The sequence below is a fragment of the Coregonus lavaretus genome (genome assembly GCF_964263955.1).
Source record: "Coregonus lavaretus genome assembly, contig: HAP1_SCAFFOLD_161, whole genome shotgun sequence".
NCBI lineage: Eukaryota > Metazoa > Chordata > Actinopteri > Salmoniformes > Salmonidae > Coregonus > Coregonus lavaretus.
Window position 1 is genome coordinate 116,617 of NW_028161655.1, and position 11,277 is coordinate 127,893.

The 11,277-nt window shown below is 43.2% G+C and overlaps 2 protein-coding genes across 2 annotated transcripts in view; one reads left to right on the forward strand and one right to left on the reverse strand.

Moving 5' to 3' along the window:
* LOC311120259 (protein FAM227B-like) overlaps nt 1-5,079 on the reverse strand; it is a gene marked incomplete at both ends in the record, with an annotated part of 69,417 nt that extends 64,338 nt beyond the window's left edge. Inside the window, 9 exons of the mRNA XM_084194885.1 lie at nt 1,169-1,264; nt 1,979-2,105; nt 2,306-2,407; nt 2,873-2,971; nt 3,942-4,046; nt 4,145-4,177; nt 4,293-4,336; nt 4,471-4,714; nt 5,002-5,079. Coding sequence (XP_084051011.1) covers nt 1,169-1,264; nt 1,979-2,105; nt 2,306-2,407; nt 2,873-2,971; nt 3,942-4,046; nt 4,145-4,177; nt 4,293-4,336; nt 4,471-4,714; nt 5,002-5,079 — 928 coding nt within the window. The remainder of the gene's footprint in view (nt 1-1,168; nt 1,265-1,978; nt 2,106-2,305; nt 2,408-2,872; nt 2,972-3,941; nt 4,047-4,144; nt 4,178-4,292; nt 4,337-4,470; nt 4,715-5,001) is intronic.
* A 114-nt stretch (nt 5,080-5,193) lies between these two features.
* On the forward strand, nt 5,194-10,840 carry LOC311120263 (tRNA-uridine aminocarboxypropyltransferase 1-like). The gene is made up of 5 exons (XM_084194892.1): nt 5,194-5,297; nt 7,810-8,087; nt 8,476-8,619; nt 8,808-9,129; nt 9,795-10,840. Exons 2-5 carry the CDS (start codon nt 7,818-7,820, stop codon nt 10,022-10,024), a joined length of 966 nt encoding a protein of 321 aa, XP_084051018.1. The 5' UTR covers nt 5,194-5,297; nt 7,810-7,817; the 3' UTR covers nt 10,025-10,840.
* The last annotated feature ends 437 nt before the right edge of the window (nt 10,841-11,277 follow it).

Genomic DNA, 11,277 nt, shown 5'->3' on the forward strand with positions numbered 1-11,277 from the left:
CACTCAGCGAGGCCGCGGCACCACAGTCAGGATGACTTGACAGTTTAATGTCTATATATCAAGTCATGCCCTCACTACATCACAGCGCTATGTGACAGAATAGAGTGTAGTAGTGATAGATAGGCATGTGTTAAAGCAGAGGTTCATGTTGTAGCTTGTTCTCTTTGTGGTTATACGCCTTACTGAAACAACGGGTCAGTAGGTTTAGCCTAAACCCTCAGTCAGTCTGAAACAACAGGTCAGTAGGTTTAGCCTAAACCCTCAGTCAGTCTGAAACAATAGGTCAGTAGGTTTAGCCTAAACCCTCAGTCAGTCTGAAACAACGGGTCAGTAGGTTTAGCCTAAACCCTCAGTCAGTCTGAAACAACGGGTCAGTAGGTTTAGCCTAAACCCTCAGTCAGTCTGAAACAATAGGTCAGTAGGTTTAGCCTAAACCCTCAGTCAGTCTGAAACAATAGGTCAGTAGGTTTAGCCTAAACCCTCAGTCAGTCTGAAACAACAGGTCAGTAGGTTTAGCCTAAACCCTGAGTCAATCTGAAACAACAGGTCAGTAGGTTTAGCCTAAACCCTGAGTCAATCTGAAACAACAGGTCAGTAGGTTTAGCCTAAACCCTGAGTCAATCTGAAACAACAGGTCAGTAGGTTTAGCCTAAACCCTGAGTCAATCTGAAACAACAGGTCAGTAGGTTTAGCCTAAACCCTCAGTCAGTCTGAAACAACAGGTCAGTAGGTTTAGCCTAAACCCTGAGTCAATCTGAAACAACAGGTCAGTAGGTTTAGCCTAAACCCTCAGTAAATCTGAAACAATAGGTCAGTAGTTAGGTGTAAACCCTCAGCAAATCTGAAACAACAGGTCAGTAGATGTAAACCCTCAGCAAATCTGAAACAACAGGTCAGTAGCTAGGTGTAAACCCTCTGTGAATCTGAAACAATAGGTCAGTAGGTTTAGCCTAAACCCTCAGTCAGTCTGAAACAACAGGTCAGTAGGTTTAGCCTAAACCCTGAGTCAATCTGAAACAACAGGTCAGTAGATGTAAACCCTCAGTAAATCTGAAACAACAGGTCAGTAGCTAGGTGTAAACCCTCAGCAAATCTGAAACAACAGGTCAGTAGCTAGGTGTAAACCCTCTGTGAATCTGAAACAACAGGTCAGTAGATCAGGTCTTACCACATGCTGACTCTCCATGGCTCTCCCCGGACGTGTCTACAGGATCCAGCCAGCCCAGGTTCCAGCTCTGCCACGACAACATGGTGGGCTTCACACCTAACAGAGACACACAGGAGACAAACTATTTTTAAACACTAACTGTATGTTGTTCTTATCAAAGGAAGGCACTAAAAACTGTCAGACACCAGCCACCTAAGTCATAGACTGGTCTCTCTGCTACCGAACGCCAAGCGATACCAATGGACCAAGTCTGGAACCAACAACACCCTGAAAAGCTTCTACCCCCAAGCCATAAGACTGCTAAATAGTTAACTAAATAGCTACCGGGACTATCTGCATTGACCCTTTCTGGACTAACTATTTTGACTCATCACATTCACTGCTGCTACTGTTTATTATCTATCCTGTTGCGTAGTCACTTTACCACTATCTATATGTACATATCTACCTCAATTACATCGTACCCTTGCACATGGACTCGGTACTGGTATCCTGTGTATATATCAAGTTATCGTTACTCATTGTGTATTTATTCCTCGTGTTATAATATTTTTCTAAAATGTTTATATTGTTCTCTCTGCATTGTTGAGAAGGGCCCGTAAGCAAGCATTTCACTGTTAGTCTACACCTGTTGTTTACCAAGCATGTGACAAATACATTTTGATTTGATCTTTGTTGTTCTTTGTCATTTAGAGTATGTCATTTTGTTGTTTAGAAAGTCTGTAATGCATTGAGATGTTTAACTGTACTTTAAATACAGCGTGATGTGGTTGCATGCGATGATCACCAGACCCAAACACTAACACTAACCTGATACCCAGAGGGAGATGAGGTCAGTTAGGTCTGTCTTGAAGTCATTGCCTAGACGTTCCATGGACTCAGGGAATGCTCTGTAGAACGCTCCGTAGACCGCCTGGGCCAGGCAGTCTGCATACACCTGGAACACACATAGGCTTTACTGTGACTGCTGGATTTGTCTTGTCTTGCACAAACACTCACACTTTTCTTCAAGTAAGTTACTAGCACTGATTTTGCAGATAGCAGCAACTTTTTGAAGAAGGTTCTACAAAGATTGTGATAGCTGAATGTGCTGAATGTAAATCTCTCTGGATAACAGTGTTTGTTAAATATAAGTACCTTAAAGAGCTTGTCCTTCAGGTCCATCTGAACAGTCATCAGCAGAGAGACAAAGGCTCCAGAGATACGATCAAACAACTGGCTCTCCTCCTCCACGTTAGGCTGGGAGGGTATTGACACACAGTTCCCCACTGTAAGGTACTGCAGGCTACCTAACCTGACAGCATCCAACAACTACTGTACAGTCAGAACATATTCTAAAATAAATGTTCGCACAGAGCCCTACATTTCATCCTTTACTCAACTTTATCAAGACCAATTACGTACAATATTTTGATATTCCACGTTATATTGTGCATACGTGCGTAAGACTGCCTCTGCTTAATACTGAGTATATTATAACTTAGTTGTGGAATCTGGCAGAAACCGTCAGATAAGATCATTTTCACTGCATGCTTTTCCTCTAAATCACATTCATCTATAAATACTGTATTACCAGTGATGGATGTACTGTACTGTCTCCCCCATCATCTGCCTCATATTACTACGGATATGTATCATAGTTACATGTTTTTAGGTAGCATTGTGCGTTGATACAGTGCATCACAAAGGTTGGAGTGAAGTCACCTTAAATCTGTGGAGGAAGAACCACCAGAATGTGTCTTTGAGAACAGCCACGGACAGATCACACAGAAAGAACGGCCTCCAGATCTTCAGGAAGCCTGGCTGCAGTAAAGAATCATACACACACATGCACACACACACAGCAGGATTAATGATGATTAGCCTAACCCCAATGAGATGGAATTGTCCTGTTATGTACACAGCAATTAAATGGTAATTGCAAAGTGGTAATTACATAAGAATTGCATAAGAATTATGCTTTAGTATTTTGATAACTCATTGAAACAGGCACCATGTCCTTACCTGTTGGTAGGTAGTTAACAATTGTGTTGGTAAATACCAGCTGACACAGGAGTGTTAAATAAAGCATTACAGATAACTAGCTAATCTCTAATCTACTTCTCATTGAATACCAATCCACCCTGCCATTAAAGACTGGCACACAGCAGCATAGCTACAGTTCATATGTGAGAGATTAATCATGTGTGTTTGGAATGCAGTCGAATCCGATCGCATGCACCGAGAGCGGGAGAGGGCCACATTCAATACACATGTGCTTGACGTGCATGCGAAGTTTGCATGCGATCCCTTTCTCTTTTTCCTAAAAGCTGTGACCGCTCAGGTATCTGTGAAACCTGACATAACATAACAAGTCTGCTCTCCATCACCCGGACCGACCACATCTGGCTTTCAGCGAGATGGATGGATATTAGTGTTTCTGGTCATAAATAAGACCTAGCCCAGCGCTGGTTTACTCTGCATTTCATTTGTCTCTCTGTTTCTGTATACTGTATAGTGCACTACTTTTGACCAGAACCCTATGGGAAACTCTATGGGCCCTGATTAAAAGTAGTGCACTATATAGGGAATAGGGTACCATTTGGGATGCAACCTGAGACTGTTAATACTACAGGACTTTAATAGGAGCCTGGCTACTCCTTAGATTAACATGATTGGTTGCAGAGCTGCCACAGTATTCCCCTGTGATGAGAGAGAGCAGAACACTGGCCACACCACACACACACACACACACACACACACACTGAGTAGATATGAGATTGCAGGTACGTACATTGAAGCCTTGGGCCTCTGAGACACTGTCCAAATGTTGTAAGGCATCAGGATGTCCTGGGATGTCAGTATCCACGACTGCATCAAACCCTGGGTAGTCATAGTCCTGGAGAAACACAACTCATTAGTCTAACTAAGTAAACACCAGAGAGATAATGCCCTCATGGTGTAAAGAGCCATAAACAGACAAGACAACAGACTCACCTTGATGTCCAAGCTCCGCGACACTGCCTCACTCTGGAAATGAACAGTCAATGTTGTTGTAAATCAGAATCATCCTATATAAATTATACAATCTAATACAAATAACTATAACTGCTCCTCTGCAATTTCACTGTCTGAAAATCATTACCTGTTCTTTCATGATTCGATGTGCTCTTTCCACATACATTTTATCTGAGAAAGAAACATTGAGATAATGGCAATGTTATCACCACTTCACAGCAGCCCTGTTTCGTTGAGACTGGGTTCGAAATGCACAATTTGGCCTGATGGTGAATTTGAGAGCTGTGGGTAGTGTAGCTACTTACATTTATTAACGTCATCAAACACTGACTCCGCATTCTTGTTTTTGCTCTGTTCTTGTGAGATTATGGATGCATGTAGTTTTATTTTGGAATATAGCTCCTCTATGCTCTTGGAGAAGGACATGGCGACGTCCACTGGGAATGGCACGTTTACTTTAAAGTAGTCATATATCTGTCTGGGATGACTGTAATGTTTGAAGTGTGATGATATCTCTATATTCTCCTCAAACGCAACGGGCCAGTCAACCTACAGAAAATGTTGAGAGACCGTTTCAGTATCATGATGTAGGCCTATTTGTTATATGTGAGTATTAAAGTTGATTATTATCATGTTGTTATCCATCTCAAATACCTATACAATTAACACGTTAATGCATTCTTACAGTTTAACACATGGTAGAAAACAACATTGCCTACACTATGTAATCTTGCCTGGACTGTGCTAGGAACTACTTGTTAACGTTAGCAAACGTTAAAACAACACATTGGCAGCAGTATCTAATAAATAACCATTGTTTATAAGGCTTTTCTTACCAGTCCCTGATTCCGAACAAACTTTTCAAACGTGCTCAGGATTTCTTCACCGTCCTCCAGGTCTTGTTGTTTAGCCATGTTTTGTCTCTCGTACCCTCCAAAGATGCTCAGCCCTCTGATCCTGACTGTCAAAATAATACACGTGTTCCGTTGCTAGGTAACAGCTATCATCAACATGCGCCCCGCTAACTTCTTCCGGTTAACACTTCCGGCGTAGAAAGAGTCCATGCTTGCTCTGCTTCAGAAAACATCGACAATTGCTCTAAATCAACTGGATAAAGTCACATTTTAAACAGGTAACGTTAATGAAATGTGCTTTCTGTCTTCCACTGTTAGATAAAAGCATTAATTGTATCGCTATATGAACGTGTTTATAGCCTCAAGCTAATTTAGCTAGCTATCGTTAGCTGCAACAAGATTCTAGCTAATTAGCTTGTAAGCTTGCACCACAGATAGCACAATGGGTTAGTTATAAAACTCTTTGCTTGCACACTTCAGTGCTGACATTACCGTTCTCCTAGCAACATGATATTATACTGGCAGTCCCCCTGCAAAGACATGCTAAACTTTGGTAATATAAAAAAAATTTTGCACTCTAGTGCAGTACAACCAAAGATGTTTATAACTAAACCAAGATAGACCACAGCCTGTCGTTTCTAATGGGAACTAATGAGTAATAGTGGGCAGAACAAACAAGGAGGTGGGCAGAGCCAAACACGAGCTAGCGAGATCCTATTTGCCCGTTCTAGCCACATCTGCATATTTCCGTTAGGGAACGCCTACTGTGTGCAAAAAACTGAAATCGTACTGAGATCAAATGTTTCATCAATGAGAAAATGGCCGAAATCCATCTTCTCCAACAGCCGGCTACTCGGCTTTCTCTCATAGCCTGCTGCTCAGTGTCGCACAGCCTGCTGCTGGCTTTTCACTCCGCCCACTCTATAGGTCCCAATGCAATACACTGTAATAGACTGTACATGGGATACATATTGGCTTGTAGAGAGAATATTTCGACCAGTCTCAGCTAAAGTGGGTTGGGAAATACTCAGTAGTCATTGTACTCATTGTCTTTTGTTTGGAGTGCTCCGTGTGAGCAATGAGCATGGGTGTTGTTAATGTTGAGGGAGCACGCATAGAAGTAGCCTACTTGTCCTGCTACGGGCAAATGTAAGAAAATGCCCATTAAATCACCACGTCCACCACTAAAAAGCTGAGCTTCTCAGTAATTTTTTCTTCACCTCACACAGTAAGTCAACAAAGTATTATTATATATATTTTTTTCATCCATTGCGAATGATAGCCTAATAGTTCCTCACAGTAGGCCTATTTGAAAACAATTTCCAACAATCTCCCCCTCGATAATCACCAAGCCTCGGTGTGAAACAGCAAAATATCACAATCTGATGATTCCATATATTCAGTGGAAAAGTCATAAAATACCTTTCCCTTGCTCAAAAACACGGGAAACTCTGAGGGCCCGTAATAGACTCGTTGATCGTTGCAAGTTCGCTAGAGACAGCTTCCGGCCGGTTCCAGTTGATTGATTTGATACAATGTTGCACTTCACTAGTGATAGCTCAAGCCAAGACAGATAGAAAGGGAGGGAGACAGGCAGAGTATAGAGATGAATGTGAAAGAACCGGAATTTTCAACTGTATATTTTATACTGTTTTTATTTGTCGGCTTTATGTATTTTTTATCGGCATAAAAAAAATGTGCGTCCAAAAACCGGAAATTACCAGCTAACGCAAACCCTGTTAGAGACCCTACTGAGTATTTCCCAACCCACTTTAGCTGAGACAACTTTTCTACCTTTCTCTCTACAAGCCAATATGTTTCCCATGTACAGTCTATTACAGTATATTGCATTGGGCATTCAAGATGGGACTGAGAACGAAGTGCTGCTGGGTATGTAGGACACAGTCCCACTCCAAACTAACCATATTTGGTCAGTAGAGAAACTACTGAGTATTTCCCACCCCACTTTAGCTGAGATGGGTAGAAAAGTTCTCTCTCTATAGACCAATATTCTCAACATACAAGTGTCAACATTGTATTTTTTAATTATTGGTATTAATAATGTATTTAAAACCTTTTTTTTCATTTTTTTTTTAAATATATATATAAATTACTCATTGCATTTTCTTGTCACAATAGAAGTGGCCATTGATTTAAAATTCTATATCTTTTGAGTTATCGTGTCTCCTGAGTGGCGCAGTGGTCTAAGGCACTGCATCGCAGTGCTAGCTGTGCCACTAGAAATCCTGGTTCGAATCCAGGCTCTGTCGCAGCCGGCCGCGACCGGGAGACTCATGGGCGGCGCACAATTGGCCTAGCGTTGTCCAGGGTAGGGGAGGGAATGGCCGGCAGGGATGTAGCTCAGTTGATAGAGCATGGCGTTTGCAACGCCAGGGTTGTGGGTTCGATTCCCACGGGGGACCAGTATGAAAAAAATATATAAAATATGTATTCACTAACTGTAAGTCGCTCTGGATAAGAGCGTCTGCTAAATGACTAAAATGTAAAATGTAAAATGTTATCCACGTTGCAGTGTTTTGAAATGCAGGCTTTTTTGGGGGGGGGGGGGGGGGGGGTCTCATTACCATACGAAAGTGATGTCATTGTTTGTGCTGCTGGCAGAATAGTAATAGTGCTGACCGCTTTCCAGACATCATTTGACTATAGCACACATACATAACGTATTTGTTGTTATTTGCTTAGTAGCGAGTCAGCTACCGAGCTAACTGGTATAACTACGTCCCAGGCTGTGCACCTGATTCTCCAGTTTGATGGTTTGTTTGTTGTCAGTCAGCAGGATGTCCAGTTCGGACGTGTCCTCCTCTCCCAAATCAACACAGGCTAAAACCCAACATCCTGACAACAACTCCAAACCAGTAACCAAACAGAACCCTGTCCCTGCCTCCCCTCCCCTCCGTGGTCTGAAGCTGGCCCCCCACAGGGTGCTGGAGCAGGCACAGCAGAGGGGCAGGCTGAAGTGTTCTAGCTGCGGAGGCTCCCGGATGTTCTTCTGCTACACCTGCTGTTCTTTAGTGGGCGTCAGCCAGCAGGAAATCCCCTCCGTCAAGGTCAGGGAAAGATCTGGGTCTCAGTTCACCTTATTGGTCCTATTATGCACAACACAACACAGGCTTGTAGTGGTTTAATCTGATTGGTCTTATTAAAGCACTAGCCTGCAGAGATGGGTGTCAGAGATAGTAGTACTACTTACGGTGCCTCACACACAAGATTGAAGTGTTCTTCGGTTCTGGTGCAGATGCAGGCTTTTGTTACAGCCCAGCATGAAAGAACACATCTGATTCAAGTAATTATCAAGCTTATGGTGTAGGTATAGATACACGTTTTAGACACAATTCACAGTACATGTGTTGACTGTTTGTATTGTTAATAGCTGAACTGTAATTGATGAACATGGTTGGTCACACTGTAAAGTTCCTCTAACTGTTGTGTTTGCAGCTCCCTATAAAGATTGACATCATCAAGCATCCCAGTGAGGTTGATGGGAAGAGCACAGCCATACACGCCAAGATCCTCGCTCCTGATGATGTCACCATCTACACCTACCCCTGCATACCTGAGTATGAAGATGAAACAGACAAAGTTAGTCAGCTTTCCTCATCTTCATATGAACAAATATACAGAGAACAACTTTGTCTACCATATCATATACATACAAATGAATGTCATTCTAACGTAACCTGATTAGATAACATTAATACCATTTGTATTATGTTGACTTGAAATTACAAGTATTATGTGCGTGTTCGTGTGTGTGCGTGCATGTTTAGGTAGTGCTGGTGTTCCCTGGTCCTGGATCAGTCTCGGTGGAGGAGATGTCGCAGAGATTACAGAACCTGGCTGACATGAAGTCAGCTGCCTCCCCAGAGGAGGAACCTTCCCCGAAGAGGCCCAGAGCCGAGGAGGCGCCAGGGGCCACACAGCAGGCTGAGGGACAGACATCAGGGGCCACACACACAGAAGAGAGGGGAGGGGAAGCAGGGTTAGAGGGCCAAACTGAGACACCAGGGGCCTGTCCCCTCCAGAGAGTGGTGTTCATCGACAGCACATGGAACCAGACCAACAGAATCATCACAGATGAGAGACTACAGGGTAATTCTGATAGATATAGCATTGATGTAGCTTAAAGTGCTGTACATTATATGAGGGGGAACTACTTTGTTATTACCTAGTTATAGCCTACAACTAAAGCCCAGAGTTTTTACTGGTCGGGTCACAACGTGAACAGTAAAAACTCCTGGCCCTGCTAATGACTGTTCCTCTCTCTGTCCCTGCAGCGTTGCTCCGTGTGGAGCTGAAGCCCTGCTAATGACTGTTCCTCTCTCTGTCCCTGCAGCGTTGCTCCGTGTGGAGCTAAAGCCCTGCTAATGACTGTTCCTCTCTCTGTCCCTGCAGCGTTGCTCCGTGTGGAGCTAAAGCCCTGCTAATGACTGTTCCTCTCTCTGTCCCTGCAGCGTTGCTCCGTGTGGAGCTAAAGCCCTGCTAATGACTGTTCCTCTCTCTGTCCCTGCAGCGTTGCTCCGTGTGGAGCTAAAGCCCTGCTAATGACTGTTCCTCTCTCTGTCCCTGCAGCGTTGCTCCGTGTGGAGCTAAAGCCCTGCTAATGACTGTTCCTCTCTCTGTCCCTGCAGCGTTGCTCCGTGTGGAGCTAAAGCCCTGCTAATGACTGATGGACTGTTCCTCTCTCTGTCCCTGCAGCGTTGCTCCGTGTGGAGCTAAAGCCCTGCTAATGACTGTTCCTCTCTCTGTCCCTGCAGCGTTGCTCCGTGTGGAGCTGAAGACCAGGAAGACATGTTTCTGGCGCCATCAGAAGGGTTCTCCAGACACCTACCTGGCAACCATAGAGGCTGTCTACTACTTCCTCAAGGACTACCAGGAGTTGTGTCTGAGACAGGAGTACACAGGACAGTATGACAACCTGATGTACTTCTACTGTTACCTACACACACTGATCAACAATGCTAAGACAACCGCTGGGAGACGCTGAGACTGCAGGGAGGAGAGAGACAGAGAGAGGCCAAAACTACCGCAGGAAGACGCTGAGACTGGAGACAAGAACCTACCTACACACAATCACCACCAAGGCCAAAAAATATATAATCGCTGACAACCTTTTTATGAGAGTAAAGTAGGTCAGATAAAATGTCACAACAGGTCTGATGTAAACTTTCCAAATGTCGACAAAACAATACTCTAGACAAGGTGGGGTCTTTTTGTGTCGGTAAAATGTATTACGCGAGAAATGGCGGTGGAAACGCTTTTAGGCGCAAATATTGTGATATGTTGATATGCATTTTATTAGGCTACAGGTTAAATATGTTATGAACTTCACAGGGTGGTGAAAGTGCAAGGTGATGAGCTTGATGCTTCTTTCCAATAAATATTGGGTGTCGTATTCTGGTGGCATGATGATCGATGCTTTGCTGCCGTTTGACAAATAAAAAATAATCTCGCTCTTTCGTCCATAATAATCTCATCATGTAGGCTATACCCACACTGTATCTGCGAGTGCCAGCTGTTGGCTAGAGCGCACATGCCAAGACCCATTACATTTTTTACAGTTATTTTTATGTGCACTACATCACACAGACTTTTATCCACAACAAGTCAATTTGATGAAAACATGTCTCTGGTGGGAAACCACATATTGTTTTTATGCAGATTTTAGAATATTCGAATGAAACTCGTTAATTGCATGGAAACCTAGCTACTGTCTAAAACTCTGAGCCAGGAGAACTGTGATATTTATGTAGAGAGGACTACTAAGTACAGATCTAATTAGATCAAAACTGTTTGATGAAACTCTTGGTGCTGTCTATGTCAGTGATTCAGGTTCACCCATCAGATGTGATGTTCTAAAGAATGGTTGTGGTTGTTACTGCGCAACAATGTTATGTTGAATTATGAACAGTAGATCACCTGGTCTGTGTTCATGTGTTCTGTATAACATTAAAGAAAATATACTGCATTTACTGTGAGTATATGTGACTACTGAAGTTGAAAGATTTTGATAAAGGCTGGGATTGAGTTCATTACGTTGGACAGCTGACAATGCAGCTTTTAAATGAATGATGAAGCTGCGCATGTAGGCTCCATTACCTTTAACAGGCTGGTTTGGAGCTGCTGGTGTTTACATGTTGAGAGCCAATCTACCGTTAGCTACTGGCAGTATGTGGCTTTATCTCCAAATGGTGCTGCTCAATGATTCAATGGCAGCGTGTGAAATTATACCTGACAAGC